The sequence below is a fragment of the Lithobates pipiens genome, unplaced genomic scaffold (genome assembly GCF_037356315.1).
Source record: "Lithobates pipiens isolate NorthernLeopardFrog02 unplaced genomic scaffold, aLitPip1_a1.2 Scaffold_1, whole genome shotgun sequence".
Taxonomy (NCBI): domain Eukaryota; kingdom Metazoa; phylum Chordata; class Amphibia; order Anura; family Ranidae; genus Lithobates; species Lithobates pipiens.
Genome location: NW_027507685.1, coordinates 45,531,274 through 45,550,446, shown reverse-complemented (window position 1 = coordinate 45,550,446; position 19,173 = coordinate 45,531,274). Strand labels below are relative to the sequence as shown.

Genomic DNA, 19,173 nt, shown 5'->3' with positions numbered 1-19,173 from the left:
GTGTGTAGATGCTACTTTGATATGTAAAACATTTAGTTTAGTTTTTTTACATTGTGCAGAATTTTGCCTTGACTGGAAAAAAAGATGGGAAAACACTGGATTAGAGAGTACACAACCTCATGATTAAGGGTGGTTTCTTATTACAAAAGGCAGTTCACAATGCTCAAATCATAATGTACAATATACAAAACAACTAAGAAAAAAAAAAAGTTTAAGCCTATGGTGCTTGTGGAGACTTTGTAAGAGGTTTCTAACAGTCAAGAAATCTTGTAGTCTATTAGCATGGACAAACAGTGTGAGTACTAAATATTTTCCAGTGCAAGCCTTTTATATAAGACCAAGAAGAAGGGAAAGGGAACAATTTGTGGAAAATGGTGGTTAAGTACCACAGATATGGGAGGGCAATGAGAGGAGTAGGGGTAAGGGGGGGGCGCGGTGTAGCAGAAAGGTCTTCCATTAGTCCAATGTTATTTATTCTGCTTATCCACAATGGAGGGGCGAGTGGTTTGGTTTCCAGTGCTCCACCATGCAACATCTGGCCGTATTAATGTAGCAGGAAAAAAAACTGGGTCATTAGACAATGGTATGTCTCTAAACTTTATGGCTATTCTCTGAACCTCCAAAAAAGGGTCTGCGTGCTGGGCAGGACCAAAGAAAGTAAATGTTGTTCCTCAAAGTGTATTGAGTTGTACATTGTTTAAAACTGTTGATGTGGTGTGAACAAGCCCAATGCTTTCTAACTACATGTTAGGACAAAGTGGTTTTGAATTTTATAACAATTTGTTTTATTTTTGTATTGGCTTATTTGAAAAAACTTTGTACCGTATATACTCGAGTATAGGCCGACCCGAATATAAGCCGAGGCCCCCAATTTACCCCCAAAAAAACTGGCAAACTTATTGACTCGTGTATAAGCCGAGGGTGAGACATGCCTGTCCATCCCTGTGTGTCCGTCCATCCCTGTGTGTCCGTCCATCCCTGTGTGTCCGTCCATCCCTGTGTGTCCGTCCATCCCTGTGTGTCCGTCCATCCATCCCTGTGTGTGTGTGTGTCCATCCATCCCTGTGTGTGTGTGTGTCCATCCATCCATCCATCCCTGTGTGTGTCCATCCATCCATCCATCCCTGTGTGTGTGTCCATCCATCCATCCATCCCTGTGTGTGTCTCCATCCATCCATCCCTGTGTGTGTGTGTCTCCATCCATCCATCCCTGTGTGTGTGTGTGTGTGTGTGTGTGTGTGTCCAGCCTACCTGTGTCCCGAGCCTCCGTCCTGTGCCGTGCCTTGCCTCCTTGCCTCCGTCCCGTGCCGTGCCTTGCCTCCGTCCCGTGTCGTGCCTTGCCTCCGTCCCGTCCCGTGCCGTGCCTTGCCTTGCCTTGCCTCCGTCCCGTGCCTTGCCAGGATCGCCGCTCTTCGTCGGCGGCCATTCTAAAATTCAAAAGCCGCGCCTCCGCCTTCGCCTGTGATAGGCGGAACACTGAATTTCCCAGCAGCCTGTGTTCCGCCTATCACGGACATCGTCTCATCCTCGTCCGTAGTACGAGGATGAGCGGATGTCCGTGATAGGCGGAACACTGACTGCTGGGAAATTCAGTGTTCCGCCTATCACAGGCGAAGGCGGAGGCGCGGCTTTTGAATTTTAGAATGTCCGCTGTCTGTCTGCTCGACACGCTGATCGAGCAGGCAGACAGCGATGACTCGAGTATAAGCCGAGGGGGGCACTTTCAGCCTCAAAAAAGAGGCTGAAAATCTCGGCTTATACTCGAGTATATACGGTATACTGTATGTATGAATTATTGAATTGTCTGTCAGAAGTTGGACCAATTCTGTAAGATACATTTGGAGACAAATTAAAAAATTATTTCTGTAAGTACTGTATGTGCACTGCTTCCAAGTATTCCCTTTGTTTAGAGGGAAAGGGCCGTACCCCTTCATTGTTTTCTGTAAAATAGCAACACCAGGCCCAAACCTTTTTATTTATTTTTTTATTTTATTTTTTTTACCATCTATAGAGCGGGGAAGAGTTAAAAAAGGTTGTCAAGTTTTTGACAGATTTTAAATGTAGTTTGTGTCCCCATAGACCCTTTTTCCTTTTCTTGTTCTGTCTGATATTGCTCACCTGAACAGCAAGTATCATGGTTGGGAACAAACAGGAATAAAATCCTACACTGACATTGCTTTGCTAAAAATTGTGCTTTTTTTTTTTTTTTTTTATTCTTTATATCATCTTTAGTTTAATTGCACACATACAAAGCCAACTACCTTGAATTTGTAGCCCTACATCATATATTGTGTGCATTATTCAGTTACATGCTCAATCGATGAAATGTCAAGAGCTAGATTTTTTCCTAGTTATAGGGGGTTACAGTGACTTTTAAATCAACTTGGTACAATAAAATTTGTCCATGACAGAATAGATGGTACTTCCATCATATGCATTCTTTTAAAGTGGCAGACTGAAAGCAGTAATTTATTGTTAACAATAGCATAAACCTAAATCTTAGGCCTTAGGTTTGTCCGTAGTCCAACTGCTACAAAGATCCTATGTATTGTCGGGTGCATAACTCCATGGCCTTAATGTGATCTATGCCAAGGAATCTGGCTACACAACACTACTTGCATAGTAGAGACCCATCACCCCAGTAGAGGGGGTTCAGGCCAGATAACACTGGATGAACCCGACATCTATAGGAAATCTATAGTGAAGCCAGGTAGCCTGCATGCTTTAAAACTTATCTGTCCTTGCAAGTGAAAACCCAAAGCTCCAGCTGCATGAATATCTGTCACATTCCTAACCCAATCCTTTATAGTAGGAATAACCGCTCATTTCCAGAATGTCAGGATCAATTGCTTGGCTGGGTTCAGGAGGTGTTTGATGCCCTCCTCCCTTGTTTCATGCCTTTCTCTTTTCACAAGTGGAAGAATGAAACAAAAAGGATAATGGAGCATCTATTACAAGGAAATTAAGATGTGTCTTAAACTGCAATCTACCACGCTACCAAAACAAACATATTTTAGGGCATTCCTGCCAAATATGTATGAGGGTTACCTCTGCCCCTGCCAGCATAATGATATAGAGGGGGAAATGGTGGCCATCCAGGAAGAGGTTTGGTACCAGTGGGTCAAGAGTTTCCTGCCTTCCTACCAATTATGCGTTTTTATTTTCCCTCCTCCTTGCATAACGGCCCCCCATTTACTCTAATGAATAGGACTTCTTTTCAGAGTCTAAAAACAGGCAAATCACAAAGTAGTGCTTTAGGAAGGCTCGTGTATAGAGCAATATCTGGCCATTTTGTATAAATTGTAGCACATTTCTCCACCAGAGAGACCATGGGTGCTGTGTATACATGCCTAAAGAAGTTAATGGCTGTGCATGTTTATACAAAAGTACCTGTGTGAACACATGTATGCATACAGGTGTACAACTCTGTACTTCAAATTTCTGCAGCCCCTAAGTGACGTCTTTAACCTTTTCGCTGCCTTTCCCTTCCAGCTTTTCGAGTTTGTTAGAACCCCCAAACCATATATTTTCTAAAAGCACATGACCAATAGAATGCAAATAAGGTGCAACTGGTTTTTAGGGCACAATGATATTTGGGCAAATGTTTATTAACATGATATTTTCATAAAAAATACACAAATCATTTTTAGCAGATAAAAACAGTACAGTTTACAAAATTCCTACTAAATATATAATGTTAACCTGTATTGAGTTAACCGGTTCCCGAACCGTCACACGCGAATGTACGTCGGCAGAATGGCAGGGCTGGGCAAATGGGCATACCTGTACGTCCCTTTAAATATGCCATCGCATGCACGCCTGCTGGGACTACCGCGAGTCAGGTTGCGGGTCCCTCGGACCTGATCGCCGCGGGGATACCCGCGATTGCCTCACAGAGAGGGAGAACGGGGTGAGATGCTAATGTAAACAAGCATCTCCTCGTTCTGCCTAGTGACAGTGTCACTGATCTCTGCTCCCTGTGATCGGGAGCAGAGATCAGTGATGTCACGCGTAGCCACGCCCCCCTCAGTTAGAATAACTCCCCAGGATAAACTGTATAAATGACAATGGTCCCAAAAATTTCCAATGTGTTCGCCATAACCTCGCAGTCACGATAAAAATCACGGATCGCTGCCATTACTAGTAAAAAATAAAAAAAAAGTAATAAAAATGCCATAAAACTATCCCCTATTTTTGTAAACGCTGTAACTTTTGCACAAACCAATCAACAATCGGTTATTGCGATTTTTTTTTTTAAATTTTTTTTTAACAAAAATATGTAGAATATGTATTGGCCTAAACTGAGGGAAAAAAATGTTTTTTTATATCTTTTTGGGGGATATTTATTATAGCAAAATGTAAAAAATAATGCATTTTTTTCTTCAAAATTGTCGCTATATTTTTGTTTATAGCACAAAAAATAAAAGCCGTAGGGGTGATCAAATACCAGCAAAATAAAGCTCTATTTGTGGGGGGAAAAAAAAGGACGTTGGTTTTGTTTGGGAGCCATATCGCACAACCGCGCAATTGTCAGTTAAAGCAACGCAGTGCCGAATCGCAAAAAGTGCTCTGGTCAGGAAGGGGGTAAAATCTTCCAGGGCTGAATCGGTTTATAAATAACTGAACCTACGCAAAAATGTAAACAACCACATTTCTCAAAAAATCAGGAGGTTTTTCATTGTTCCCTTACATACAGCTTTCAGAGTTTGTTAAAGACCCCCTAAACTAGGGATGCCCAACCAGTGGCCGGGGGCCACATGTGGCCTGCGGAGCCCTCTGATGTGGCCTGCGACCTCTTTCTGTTGGATTGCAGATTGGCAAGCCCAGTTCATGGGTTGCAGACCCGCCATCCCAGAGCATCTGTGTTGTTAATGAAGGTGCAACAGCAGGCTATACCTGAATGGAAGACTTTTATTAAAGGTCAGTTTATTACTAAAATTGCAGTGTATATATGGGCATATCTGCACAGTGGTTACTGGGCTGCTTTCAAACTGATCCACAGGTGCAGGGCACCTTCAGGTTACCTGCACTGAGGCATAGACTTCTGTTATTACCTGTGGGTTTGGTGAGCTTTCAGAACGTGCACCACACCTGCAGGATATAATAGAAGAGTGGGCTGTGTCCGTGTCCACTCTGCACGAACCTGTCATCCGCCTGCTCTGCTCATTTTGGCCTGTGACGGGTTACTAAGTCGTTTAAGTGGCCCTCACTCTTCAAAAGGTTGGGGCACCCCTGCCCTAAAGCATATAATTTCTGAAAGCATAGGGCCAGTAGAATAAAAAGAAGGTGCTACTGATTTGCGCAAATGTTTATCAAAGCAATATTTTCAGTAAAAATACACAAATCATTAATAGTCAATTCATACATGGCAAAATGTACAAAATTCCTGCTAAATTTCTAGAACAAGGCCTTAGGCCCATTTCACACAAGCAGACCAATTGGAGAGGCTTATGTACATGTGTCCATTTACACCCGCCTGCATCCAATCCGATCCGCTAAAAACAGAAGGATGGGGATCCCATTCCCCATCTATCTAGCAGATTGGATCGGTTGGTATAGGATGGAAATGGACAGGTGGTCTGTTTCCATCTGACCGCCCCATAGAAAACAGTGGGCTGTGTCCGTGTCTGCTCTGCATCAGCGGGGATCAGGAGACAGATCAATCACTGAGCAGGTGAATCCGCAGGGTGTTGAATCATATGTTTTAGTATGAGTTTTTTTTTTTTTTTTTCAAGGCACAGGATTAACACCTGAGGTTCTAATTGGCTTGAAAAAGGTTGGGCTCGTGGCATAGAGCAATGCCGGCTAAAGATGGTACCTGCAGGGGATCCAGTTTGGGAGTGGGGTCGGATCAGGTGAAGGGGGGTAATCAGCGAAAGGGTTAGGAAAGAAGAGTGTGGGGAGTAATTTTAGGTGGAAGGGATCGACTGAAGGCGAAGAAGCGGCGTGGGGGGGGGGGCAGTCGGTCAAATTTTAGGTTAATAACTCTGATCGGTGAGTTGTAACTGCCCATCTGCAGGTGCTTCTAAATGGACCTGGCAGTGAAAGGATTAAAACATTTGGGATTCCTGGGGGAAAAAAAATTATAATCAAATAGATGGATGTAGCATCGGTCCGATGCTGCATGTGTCCCCTGCCGGTTTCAGACTGAGGACTAAGCGATCAAACACCGCTGATCGCCTAACACTTCAGGCTGCGGAGAACCAGTTACTGTCAATCACTGGCTTTCCGCTGTGCCCCTCCAGTGCTCACTGGAGCGCAGGGCTGTGGAGAGGACAGGAAAGGCTGGCTCAGTCTCCCAGCGACTTGCTGAGCCAGCTACTAGTCCAGGCATCTGGGTGTATTCCGACCATATGGTCGGGATCTTTTCAGAGCCTGAACAGGCTCTGTGACGTCAGCCAAAAGTGGGCTCTAGCCCACTGTCGGCTGAAAAGGGGTCACAGGAGTGTAGAATGAACTTTCACTCCTGTGATCCATAGAAGAAGTACAGCCAAAAAAGCTTTAGCTGTATTTCTGCTTTAACATCCCCATTCATGTAGACATAGGTTGAAAAAAGACACAAGTCCATCTAGTTCAACCATAAAAATAAACCAATAAATAAAAAATATCAAACAATCCCATATACCCAATCCTATACCCACAGTGGATCCAGAGGAAGACTAAAAACCCCAGCAAAGCATGATCCAATTTGCTACAGCAGGGGAAAAAATCCTTTCTGACCCCCAAGAGGCAATTAGATTTTCCCTGGATCAACTTAGTACCCAGTTATATTGTGTGCATTTAGGAAAGAATCCAGGCCAGGGGTCTCAAACTGGCGGCCCTCCAGCTGTTGCAAAACTACAAGTCTCATCATGCCTCTTCCTGTGAGAGTCATGCTTGTAACTGTCAGCCTTGCAATGCCTCATGGGACTTGTAGTTTCGCAACAGCTGGAGGGCCGCCAGTTTGAGACCCCTCATCCAGGCCTGCCTTAAAGCAATCTACTGAGCTGGCCAGAAACACCTCTGGAGGGAATCTATTCCACATTTTCACAGCTCTTACTGTGAAGAAACCTTTCCGTATTTGGAGATGAAATCTCTTTTCCTCTAGGCGTAAAGCATGCCCCCTTGTTCTCTGTGTTAACCGTAAAGTGAATAACACAACACCAAGTTCACTATCTGGACCCCTTATATATTTGTACATGTTGATCAGATCCCCTTTAATCTTCTCTTCTCAAGAGTGAATAAATTCAGTTCCTCTAATCTTTCCTCCATCACTGAGCTCCTCCTTGCCTCTTATCAGTTTGGTTACCCTTCTCTGCACTTTCTTCAGTTCCCCGATATCCTTTTTGAGAACAGTATGTGTTTTTTACTTACAGCTAACATCAAATGAAATCATGTTATGGTGACTGCTACCCAGATGTTCCTTTTATATGAGCATTAGTAATCAGTTCTGCATGGTTTGAGATTACCAGGTCCAACAGAGCATCATTCCTAGTTGGGGCCTCAATAAACTGGACCATAAAATTTTCCTGTAATAGGTTTAAACATTTTTGCCCTTTTAACTGATCCAGCATTGCCATTACTCCAGTCAATTTCCGGGTAGTTAAAATACCCCATTATTATCACCGTCCCTGCCCTTTCCATCTGTGCAAAGAGCTGAGTCTCCACCTCCTCATTAACATTGGGTGGTCTATAACAAACACCAATGATTAACTTTGAACTACACACATCTATATGCAGTTCCACCCATAATGCTTCAGCCACATCACACTCTCCATCAATTAAGTCCTCATTCACACTCACTTTGTGATCATTTCCCACATAGGGATAGACTCTGCCACCTTTCCTTTTTACCCTGTCTCTCTGAAAGTGTACATTGCCAGGAATATTAATAGCCCAGTCGTGGGGATTGAAGCCAAGTTTCAGCAATACCGATTACAACATAGCTCTTCTTGTGCACCAGAGCTTCCAACTAACCTATTTTGCTTGGCAGACTTCTGCCATTGGTGAACAAACACTTTAATGCATTATTACATTTTGCTCTCGTGTTTTGCATATTCTTTTAGTAGGACAAATGGCATTATAATTTCCAATGGCTGTTTGCAACATGGGAACTTTCTTGTCACCTGCCATAACCCTCCCCCCATCTATCCCCATTCCACTCTCCATAAATGATTGACCCCTAACTGACCTGTCTGCCCAATTTAAATTCTAGTTCACCCTCCCTCCTCAATCCTAGTTTAAATACTCCTCAAACTTTCCCATAAACCTCTCCCCCAGCACAGCAGACCCCCATACATTCAGGTGCAAACCATCTTTAGTATATAGCAGGGATATGCAATTAGCGGACCTCCAGCTGTTGCAAAACAAAAAAAAGTCCCATCATGCTTCTGCCTCTGGGTGTAATGCTTGTGGCTGTCAGAGACTTGCTATGCCTCATGGGACTTGGAGTTCTGCAACAGCTGGAGGTCCGCTAATTGCATATCTCTGGTATATAGGTTGCACCCCAATGAAAAGTCAGCCCAGTGCTCTAGAAACCCAAACCCTTCCTTCTTACACCAGATCTTAAGCCACGCATTCAGCTCTCCAATCTCCCCCTGCCTTTTCCTGTGTTGTGCTTGGCACAGGCACGAAAATAATTGAGGACAGCACTATTGTATATTAAAAGAAGTTACCAATGCATACTGAAATGACGAGTCTCCCACTGTTTAATGATAGACACTAAGGCTACATTCCCACCTAGGCGTTCTGAAAACGCAGGGAGATCTCACATTTCTGCTCATGTTTCTGAAAAAGTGCAACGTGGTAAAGCACAGAACACAAAACACGCTTGGTCCAGCGCCAAAATGGGTTACTTGAGCAGCTTTGCTGTGTTTGTCACACATAGGGAAGACCGTTCAGAGGAATCAGAATCCCTAGGCAGTTGTGTGGGAAAAAAACACATGGCAAAATGTCGCCTCACTCCCACTGTGCCTGGGATCTTGGTTATAGCAGAAAAACGAGTTTATAGTTTGCGCCAAATTCTCTGCACTGAGTTTTTGTTTTTGTAATTCAGTCTGGTGTGTTTATACAGTATCTCGCAAAAGTGAGTATACCCCTCACAATTTTGTAAATATTTGATTATATCATTTCATTTGACTGACAACACTGAAGAAATGACACTTTGCTACAATTGTGAGTGTACAGCTTGTATAACAGTGTACATTTTCTGTCCCCTCGTCTAATTTGCATGTCAGGAGACTCTGATCGGCTCTCAATCGATCTCCCCCACTGATCTATTTTGTTCTGACAGGACCATCTCCCCACCAAAACACACCAGTTAGTCAATGGCTGAGAGCACTGATCAGATGCCAATCAGCAGACCTTTTTTGGTCTTGCCCCTTCGACAAAAAACAGCCAAACGGGCCAGCTTCTATTGGACTGGCTGTCATATACACGGGCCGAATGCTGGCTAGCTTCCATTAAACCAGCCAATGCCACCTGTTGTTTAGCCCGTGTGTACAGCCCTTTATGCTACATAGTTGATTGCACATTCTCCTTTAGATCTACCATCAGATTGTACAGTGCAATCATCTTAAGGTTAATGATCAATAAGGATGTATGATTGTAAACAAATCGCTTATCCATAATGTTTGGGCTTCAGTGCCCATCTGACTGAAGCCTTTATGTTGCTGTTAGCATTTTTGTAACCATTCAGTGCAGTATTTGTTTTTTTATGTAGTCTGAATCACTAGAAAGGAAAATCAACTTTTTTTTTTTTTCTTGTATCATTTCAGATTATGAAAAGATCTTTGCTCTCCTTGAAGATGTTCAAGGATCATTTGAAGTACAGAAGAACTTTATTGAGTTCACAATCAAGGAAGCAGCAAGGTAAGAAAAGGTCTTCCAACTTTTTGGACATTTTCAACAGAGTCCAAAGTTTATTTATCATTGTTTTCTTCTCCCTTTATTAAGAGCCCTATACATAGAACAAGGAGTCATATATAAAGGCACTGTTTATAATTATATTTCTTGATGCATGTAAAGTACTGTGCAAAAGTTTTTGGCAAGTGTGAAGAAATGCTGTAAGGAGGAATGCTTTCAAAAATATATTTTAATTAGTTTCGTCAATTTACAGTATGCAAAGTGAGCCCACAAAAGAAAAATCTAAAATCCAATATTTGGTGCGACTACCTTTTGGCTTCAAACCAACATACATTTTTACACTTGCACAAATCAGGAAGGTTTTTAGGTTTAGTCACATGTATGTTTAATCAGTTATACGAAGCAGGTGCTAATGATCATCCATTTCATATATAGGTTGAAACCGTCAATAACTGAAACAAACCTCTGTGTAGGAGGCTTAAAACTGGGTGAGAAACAGCCAAACTCTGCTACTAAAGTGAGATTGTGAAGGACCGTTTAATGTCACAGGTCATACACCATGGCAAGCAGTAGAGGGCAGCACAATGAGTGCCTGCAGGCAACAGTGAAGCATGGTGGAGGTTCCTTGCAAGTTTCGGGAATCATTTCTGAAAATGGAGTTGGAGGTTTGGTCAGGATTAATGGTGTGTTAAGTGCTGCGAAATATAGGCAGACCCTTATTGTTCATGTCATACCATCAGGGAGCAGTGTTATTGGCCCTAAATTTATTCTGCAGCAGGACAATGACCCCAAATATACAGCCGATGTCATTAAGAAATCTCTTAAGTGTAAAGCACAATTAGTCCTGGAAGTGATGGTTTGGCCCCCACAGAGCCCTGATCTCAACATCAAGTCTGTCTGGGATTGTATGAACAGACAGAAACATTTGAGGCAGCCTACATCCACAGAATATCTGTGCTTAGTTCTCCAAGATGTTTGGAACAACCTACCTGTCGAGTTCCTTAAAAAATTGTGTGCAAGTGTACCTAGAAGAATTGATGCTGTTTAGAAGGCAAATGGTGGTCACACCAAATATTGATTTGATTTGGATTTCTCTTCTGTTCATTTACTTTCCATTTTGTTAATTACTGAAAATTAAAACTTCTATTTCTGCAAGCTTTCTTAACCACTTGACCACTGGGCACTTAAACACCCTTAAAAACCAGACCAATTTTCAGCTTTCGGTGCTCTCACATTTTGAATGACAACTACTCAGTCATGCAACACTGGACCTATATGAAATTTTTGTCCTTTTTTTCACACAAATAGAGCTTTCTTTTGGTGGTATTTAATCACCGCTGGGTTTTTTATTTTTTGTGCTATAAAAGAAAAAATACAGAAAATTCTGTAAAAAAAATGAATTTTTCTTTGTTTCTGTTATAAAATGTAGCAGATTAGTAATTTTTTCTTCATGAATTTTGGCCAAAATTTATACTACTACATATCTTTGGTAAAAATAAGTACAAATTGGTGGATATTATTTGGTCTTTGTGAAAGTTATAGAGTCCACAAGCTATGATGCCAATATCTGAAAATTGATCACACCTGAAGTACTGACGGCCTATTTCAATTCTTGAGACCCTAACATGCCAGAAAAGTACAAATACCCCCCAAATGACCCCTTTTTGTAAAAAAAGACATTCCAAGGTATTTAGTAAGAGGCATGATGAGTTTTTTTAAGTTGTAATTTTTTACCACAATTCTTTGCAAAATCAAGAATTTTTTTACTTTTTTTTTTTTCACAAAATTGTCATATTATCAGTTTATTTCTCACACACAGCATATGCATACCACAAATTACACCCCAAAACACATTCTGCTATTACTCCCAAGTACGGCGATACCACATGTGTGAGACTTTTACACAGCGTGGCCACATACAGAGGCCCAACATGCAGGGAGCGCCATCAGGCGTTCTGGAGCACCCAGGACAATTCTGACATTTCTCTCCTACATGTAAAAATCATAATTTATTTGCTAGAAAATTACATAGAATCCCAAAACATTATATATGTTTTTTTAGCAAACACCCTGGAGAATACAATAGTGGTCGTTGCAATCTCGCACGGTATTTGCGCAGCAATTTTTCGAATGCTTTTTTTTTGGAAAAAAAACTGTTTTGTGCTTAAAAAAGAAAAAAAAAACACAGTAAAGTTAGCCCAATTTTTGCATAATGTGAAAGATGAAGTTACGCTGAGTAAATAGATACCTAACATGTCACTCTTCAAAATTGCACACGCTCGTGGAATGGCACCAAACGTCGCTACTTAAAAATCCCCATAGGCGACGATTTAATTTTTTTTTACTGGTTATATGTTTTGGGTTACAGAGGTCTAGGGCTAGAATTATTGCTCTCGCTCTAACGTTCGCAGCGATACCTCACATATGTGGTTCGAACACCGTTTTCATATGTGGGTGGGACTTGCGTATGCGTTCGCTTCTGCATGCTAGCACATGGGGACAGGGGCGCTTTAAAAAAAAAATATTTTTTTTTATTGTTCATTTTACTTTATTTATTTTAGTTTGACATTTTTTTCCCCAAAAATAAATTTTTGAATCACTTTTATTCCTATTACAAGGAATGTAAACATCCCTTGTAATAGGAATATGGCATGACAGGTCCTCTTTACAGTGAGATATGGGGTCAATAAGATCCCGCATCTCACCTCTAAGCTGGGAAGCCTGAAAAAAATAAAAAATAAAGATTCTGGCTTTGATCGTATTGGCGAGTCGGTAGAAGCACCGGAGGGAGGGGGGGGGATGTCTATGGCTGGGTATTGCAGGGTATCTCCGAGTATGGCTGGGTATCTCTGAGTATAGCTGGGTATCTCCGAGTATAGCTGGGTATCTCCGAGTATGGCTGGGTATCTCCGAGTATGGCTGGGTATCTCCGAGTATGGCTGGGTATCTCCGAGTATGGCTGGGTATCTCCGAGTATGGCTGGGTATCTCCGAGTATGGCTGGGTATCTCCGAGTATGGCTGGGTATCTCCGAGTATGGCTGGGTATCTCCGAGTATGGCTGGGTATCTCCGAGTATGGCGTTGCAGAGTATTGCGTTGCAGAGCATTGCAGGGTATTGGCGGGTGTTGCAGAGCATTGCAGAGTGTTGAAGGGTATTGGTGGGTGTTGCAGAGCATTGCAGAGGGTTGCAGGGTATTGGCGGGTGTTGCAGAGTGTTGCAGGGTAATGGCTGGGTATTGAGGGGTTACATTTCGGTGAGCAGCGATGTGGGCACTGCAGATGCAGCCCACAGCGCTGCTGACACCGATCTCTTCCCCCTCCGCTGTACCGATCGGTACAGAGAGGGGGAGGGAGGAACTGGCGTCATAACATGACGCCGGTTTGTTTACAAGTGATCACTCCGTCATTTGACGGAGCGATCACGTGGTAAACAGCCACGATGAGCGGCCGTTTACCGTGATGTGCCGGGTCCACGGGTCACAGATGCTCTCGAGTGTGCGCCCCAGGGGACGTCATATGATGGCCTCCCAGAGTTAAACAACCGCCCTGTAGCTGGCTATGGGCCGGTTGTTAAGTGGTTAATTTGCAGCATTTTTTCACGTCTGTCTAAAGCATTTGCACAGTAGTGCATATACTGTGTTAAATGTTTCCATATTTCATTTTTGATTACCAGTAGTGTAAGGCTCCATTCACATATATGAAAATTGGATGCCTTTTGAGGAGAACCTCCACGTCAATTTTTATTTTTTAAATGGCACGGGGGCCCCCAGGAAAGAAGGGGACGAGCCAGCGCCCCCCTAACCACCCCACCCCAAAGCATCTTGTCCCCATGTTGATGGGGACAAGGGCCTCTTCCCCACAACCCTGCCTGATGGTTGTGGGGTCTGCAGGCATGGGGCTTGTCAGAATTTGAAAGCCCCCTTTAAGAAGAGGGCCCCCAAAATTCTGCCCCCCAATGTGAATAAGTATGGGGTACATGGTCTCCCTACTTTCACCCAAAAAAGTGCCAAAGAAACAAAAACATTTTTGACAATTCCCTTATTAAAAATAACAATATATCCCCTAGTGTAAATCCATTGTCAATCATGATGCCCGCCACCACTGCCGACCTAAAAAAAAAATAAACCAGCTTAGCTCACGCCAAAGGCTCCCACCGTCTGATAGTTCTTCAATAGCTGAGGTGTGGGGCCACCTGGTGGCACTGCCCCTTGTGACCTCACCAACCCAGCATGCACTGGTCGATGTCACAAATTGGCTTCCAGATTTCGATAAGCCCCCTGCCCGTAATATCCTCACAACCATCGGCCAGGGTTGTGGGGAAGAGGCCCACCCCCTTTCCTGACCTGCCAGGCTGCATGATCGAATAAGGGACTGGTATGGATAAAAATAATTTCTATTTTAACTTTGGTGTGAGAGTTCCTGTCAAAATCCATACTGGCCTTTTTTTTTTTTTTTCCTTTCACGATTTATGATTGCTGGCAAATTTGTGTTTTTTTATTTTTTTTTATTTTTGTTTTTTAACATTCAGCTGTCAGGTGATTGGTGCGTTGTCACTCAGACATCACAGTTCAGAGCCTATGATGTATGCTCTTTACCGTGTGATCAGCTGCATCCAATCAGAGTAAACCATAAATGCTGGTTGTTGGCATTTGTCTCCTTACTTAGAGCTGGTAGGTGGTATCCCTCAGCGGGGACATCTGCACTGACAATCAGGGCACTGATCAGTGCTGCCTTTCAGTGCCCATGAATGATGCATGTCAGTGCGGCATATTACTGCCTCTTCATCAGTGCAGCCTCATCAGCGAAGGACAAAAATTACTTCTTTACAAATTTTTATAACACAATAACACAAACATTTTTTTTTTTTTTCAAAATAGTTGATCTTTTTTCCTTTGTTTAGCAAAAAATAGAAAACCCAGTGGTGATTAAATGGCACTAGAAGAAATCTCAGTCTCAAAAAAATGATAAACATTTTGTTTGGGTACAGCGTTGCATGACTGCGCAATTGTCATTCAAAGTGCGACAGCCCAGTAGGCAAATATCCTTGAATGCTTGTGAGCCTTATTGTGATATCCTATGTCCTATATTGGCAACTTAGGTGCAGAAAACTAGGCAGCCAAATCCCTGACAGTTGCAAGAAGCAAAAGGGTGATTCAACTGCTCCTACAAATTCAAAACTAATTACATCTGTTGAACCTCCAAGGCTTAGGTGAAATACTTAAAAAGCAGAAAGTTTAACACACACTTGGTATTTTATTTTTGCGTTGAAGTGGTCACCTTTGAAGTAGCATGTGAAAACTTATAAAAATAACTACATGTTCTTTCTCTTCAGATTTAAAAAGAGAGTGTTAATACAAAACTTGGAACGATATCTTTCTGAACTGGAGTCAAATGGTCTACCAAACATGGTAAACCACGTCAATAGCAGATAGCAATATTTGCATACGAAAATACGGACCAGGGATGCGTTTGCTGTCACAGAAGAAAGAAAGAGGACATGGTGACCTCCTCCAACACCTTGCATCTCGGGGCACTTTATGGCCGGAGACAGAGTGACAACGTTTAAGAAGCTGATCTGGGCTTCAGGACTTAGTATTAACTATGAGGCTTGTTCTGTGTGGAGGGTGCCGCCTGCTGAGCAGGCTGAAGATAACCCTTGGTGACCCTCCAACAGGTGATGATCATACTCTTTTGTCAGTTCTTTTTAATGCTGTAGACAGCACTTGATGGAGCAAGAGGCAAAACAATGCTCAAGCATAGGCTACCACCCTGGTCAAAAGCAGCCAAGTGATGGTTCTCCAGCTGTTAAGCTTTAAAGGTCTAGTATGTGCAGCCCATGAAAAACTGAGTCCTTCATGATGATTGGCTGCTCAGGTTGAGCATACTTGGTCTTTTGTAGTTCAATAACTGGAGAACCGGAAGTTGCCCGCCTATGGTCTTAGTGGTGGCCTTTTCTTGGTGCATCTTTGAGTACATGAGGTAGCTTGTCCTGTTTTCAGACTAGGCTGCTGTTTTGTATTGAGACAATAGACAGCCCCGTGACTGTATTCCCCCTATGAGTCACTAAACAAACTACCTCAGACTCTCTTCTGTTTTGTCTACAGACTTTAAGAAAGTGCACCTGAGACTCCCCAGGTCCCCGACTTCTTTCATCCTGTGGGCAGGACGGAGACTCGTCAGGTGGCCTTGCACTCGCTGTGCTTTGGAAGCACTAGAAAAGGAGAACTCCTTTTTGTGTTTTTTTATTTTTTTTTTTATGTGTACTTTTAATGTTCATAGAGGAAAAATATTTTGGACAGTATTGTTATTAGCTCTGTAATTTGATATTTTAACATGTATAAAGAGTTTTGGTCTTGTACATAAATATATTATATACATAAATATATAATAAAAACTTTTTTTTTAATAAATTCTATAAAGGCTGGTTACTTTAAAAAGTATTACTTTCCTCGTCAAATTAGTTTATTTTTTAAATCTAACAAAAATTGACAAATTGAGTATATACAAGGATGAAGGTACAATATTCAAATAGCAATAAAGCTAAACATATCGATTTATGAGCAGGGTGAGTACATAACAATGTAAAAATGTAATGAGTAGCACAAGGAATAAACCAATAAAATATTACTTTGAAAGCATTAGAAAATTCCATCAGAAGGAAAAAAGTGAGCTAGTGACTATTGGTTTATTTTGCAAGATCAATAATAAGCAGAGCGATCTAATGGGTATATATTAAAAACAGATGAGATAATGTTTATAAGTACCACACAATATTAAAAGAAAGGTAGAAAACAAAAAATAGAGAGAAGAGGGTATAAAAAAGGGGGAAGGGAATGAGGGGGTTTACAAGTGGTGATGCGATCCTAAATTAATAGAAAGTATAGCCAAGGCAAATAGAGTAAAATTACCAAGACAATAATAGTGTGTCATCAACGTCTGGAGGTAAACAGTGCTTAACCCAAGGAAGCCAATGTTTATCAAATTGACCAATTTGTTCTCTTTTGATTGCTTCCATTTTAGCATGAATAAGAGCTTTATTAGGTCTGTGTATGGTTTCAGCTAGAATCCAATATGAGTTTTCCATGCCTTAGCAATGGTTTGTTTTGTGGCTGTTAGGAGCTGTAAAAGAAGGCGAAATTGATTGTATGATCCCATCAGGTAGGGCTGTAGCAGGATTGGGCTGTGTAGATGTATCAAAGATTTTGGAGGCCATTTAAAAACATCCAGAATTATTGGGCAATCCCACCAAATTATCAAGTTGAGTGCCAGACTCTGAACAGCTGCGAAAAAAAGCTCCTGGGTAATCTGAAGCATATTTCGATATTCTAACTGGGACCAAATACCAATGGGTTAGCCCCTTAAAGTTTTGTTTCCACAGCAACAACATTAGAAGAAGCAGAATTAGTGGCAGACCATATGCTAGACAATTCAGTAGCATTAAATGAGCAATTAAGGTCTAGTTCCCATTTGGAGACATATGAGGGGTACCAGTGTTAGTACTAGCTAAAATTTGCTTACAGAGAAATGAAACAAGTCCTCTAGCACGAGGGTCAGAAATACATATGCGCTCAAAACGCGACATCTGGAATAGTTGGGAGTTGGAATTGAGATAAGGTTGGAAAAAATGTTTGATTTTCAAATATCGGAACAGTTCCTATTGATGAATTCAAAATGTATCACACAAAGTAGGAAAAGAATGTATGGAGGAGACTGATACCAAATTTTATAAAGTGGATAAATTAACTGTATTCCATGCTTTGAAAGAATTAGGAGCGATCCAGGCAGGTTAAAAAGCAGGATTTTTAACTAAAGAAATGAGTGGTAAATGAAGAGATTGAAGGCCAAGGGAAGTTTTGAATCTGTCCCAGATGGCTAAAGAATGTTTTGTGATAGGTTTGTGAATAAAAGTACGATCAGTTGGTCTTAACCATAACATGATAGATACTGAAATAGGGTCACATTTAATAGACTCAATTGTTACCCGTAAAGGAATTTCTTTGATTGCATGGTATTTTGGTAACTGTGCAGCATGATAGTAAGCAGAAATATTTGGGAGTCCTAAACCTCCTGCAGCATTGTGGGAGACAGAGATTGGATTTAGAGGTTTGAGGTTTAGTTTTACCCCAGATAAAGGAGATAATTCAGCTCTGGGATGGGCAAGACTCTAAAAAGATATAAAAACTTGGGTAATATATATATTACATTGTTCCTATCCGGGATAGCGGACCATTGTGATAATTCAGTAACCCGTTTTAGTAAGTTAGCTGAGTAAGTCAGTTATCTTAGGAGTCCTAGATATGGAAGTCTATGCGGTGTCCAAGAGAAGGGAAGTGAATCTTTAGCAAGCCGAAGGTCTGAAGGAGGCAAGGAAATGTTGAGTTCAGTCATTTCTTAACTGTCAAGCCTTTAGGACAGAGAGGAGATTAGGTGCTGTGATATGGGGAGATGACATGAAGCGCAAGAGGTCATTTGCAAAAAGACATACTTTATGATGACATCCAGCTAATTCAATACCTTTTTTGTTTGGATCAGATCTAATTAATTGGGCTAAGGGTTCAATGAGGAGTGCAAATAGGAAGGAGGGGGGGACATTCTTGACGGGTGCCTCTTCCAATAGGGAAAGGGTCCGATTTAAAACCAGCATATTTGATAAATACGTTCGGCTTGTCATGTAGAGATGAAATCCACTTAAAAAAATGCGGTCCAAACCTCCTTTTTTGAAGGATATATTGTAAGTATGTGTCAAATGCTTTTCTTATACCGAGCGATAAAAAAACTGGCAGGTAGACGTCTGGATTTAGCAACATGAGCGAGTAAAAAAGCTCTACGTATACGATCACTTGCTTGGCGAGAGGTGATAAACCAACTTGATCTCAATAAACAAGTTTGCCTATTACTGTATTCAAGCAGGTCACAAGTATTTTAGCTAAAAGTTTTTAATGGCAATATTAAGAAGTGAAATAGGATAGTAATTTGTCCAAGAGGTTGTATCGGATTTAGATTTGGGAAGCTTGGGAATTAGGCCATTAAGAATTCTGAAGGAAAAAAGTGTCACCTCAACAATGTTTTGAAGGCCTAAGGATAGGAGATATTAGAACATTTCTTGTAGTAGGAAGCAGAAAATCCATTTGGGCTGGGACATTTATTACTTTTTAAAGCCTTAATAGCCGCGATGACTTCTGTTGCAGAGAAGGGACATTTAAGTCATTCATGGTGGCTTTGTGAGAGTGTTGGAAGGGTAATTTGTGAAAAGGGTGAATCAGCAGCACCACAATCAAAATTATGGTTGGGCGAATATAATTTGGCAAGATTTGAGCAGAATGTGTGTA

At 41.7% G+C, this 19,173-nt stretch overlaps 1 protein-coding gene across 3 annotated transcripts in view; it reads left to right on the top strand.

Annotated features, from left to right (window-relative positions):
- Nucleotides 1-16,131, top strand: part of LOC143996294 (integrator complex subunit 6-like) — a 136,171-nt gene extending 120,040 nt beyond the window's left edge. For 2 of the 3 annotated variants that reach the window (XM_077491421.1, XM_077491309.1), the window contains exons 17-18: nt 9,756-9,849; nt 15,177-16,131. In XM_077491421.1, the coding sequence (XP_077347547.1) occupies nt 9,756-9,849; nt 15,177-15,276 (194 nt within the window). In that variant the 3' untranslated portion in view covers nt 15,277-16,131. The remainder of the gene's footprint in view (nt 1-9,755; nt 9,850-15,176) is intronic. The other variant, XR_013277542.1, reaches the window with a different exon arrangement.
- Nucleotides 16,132-19,173: the final 3,042 nt, after the last annotated feature.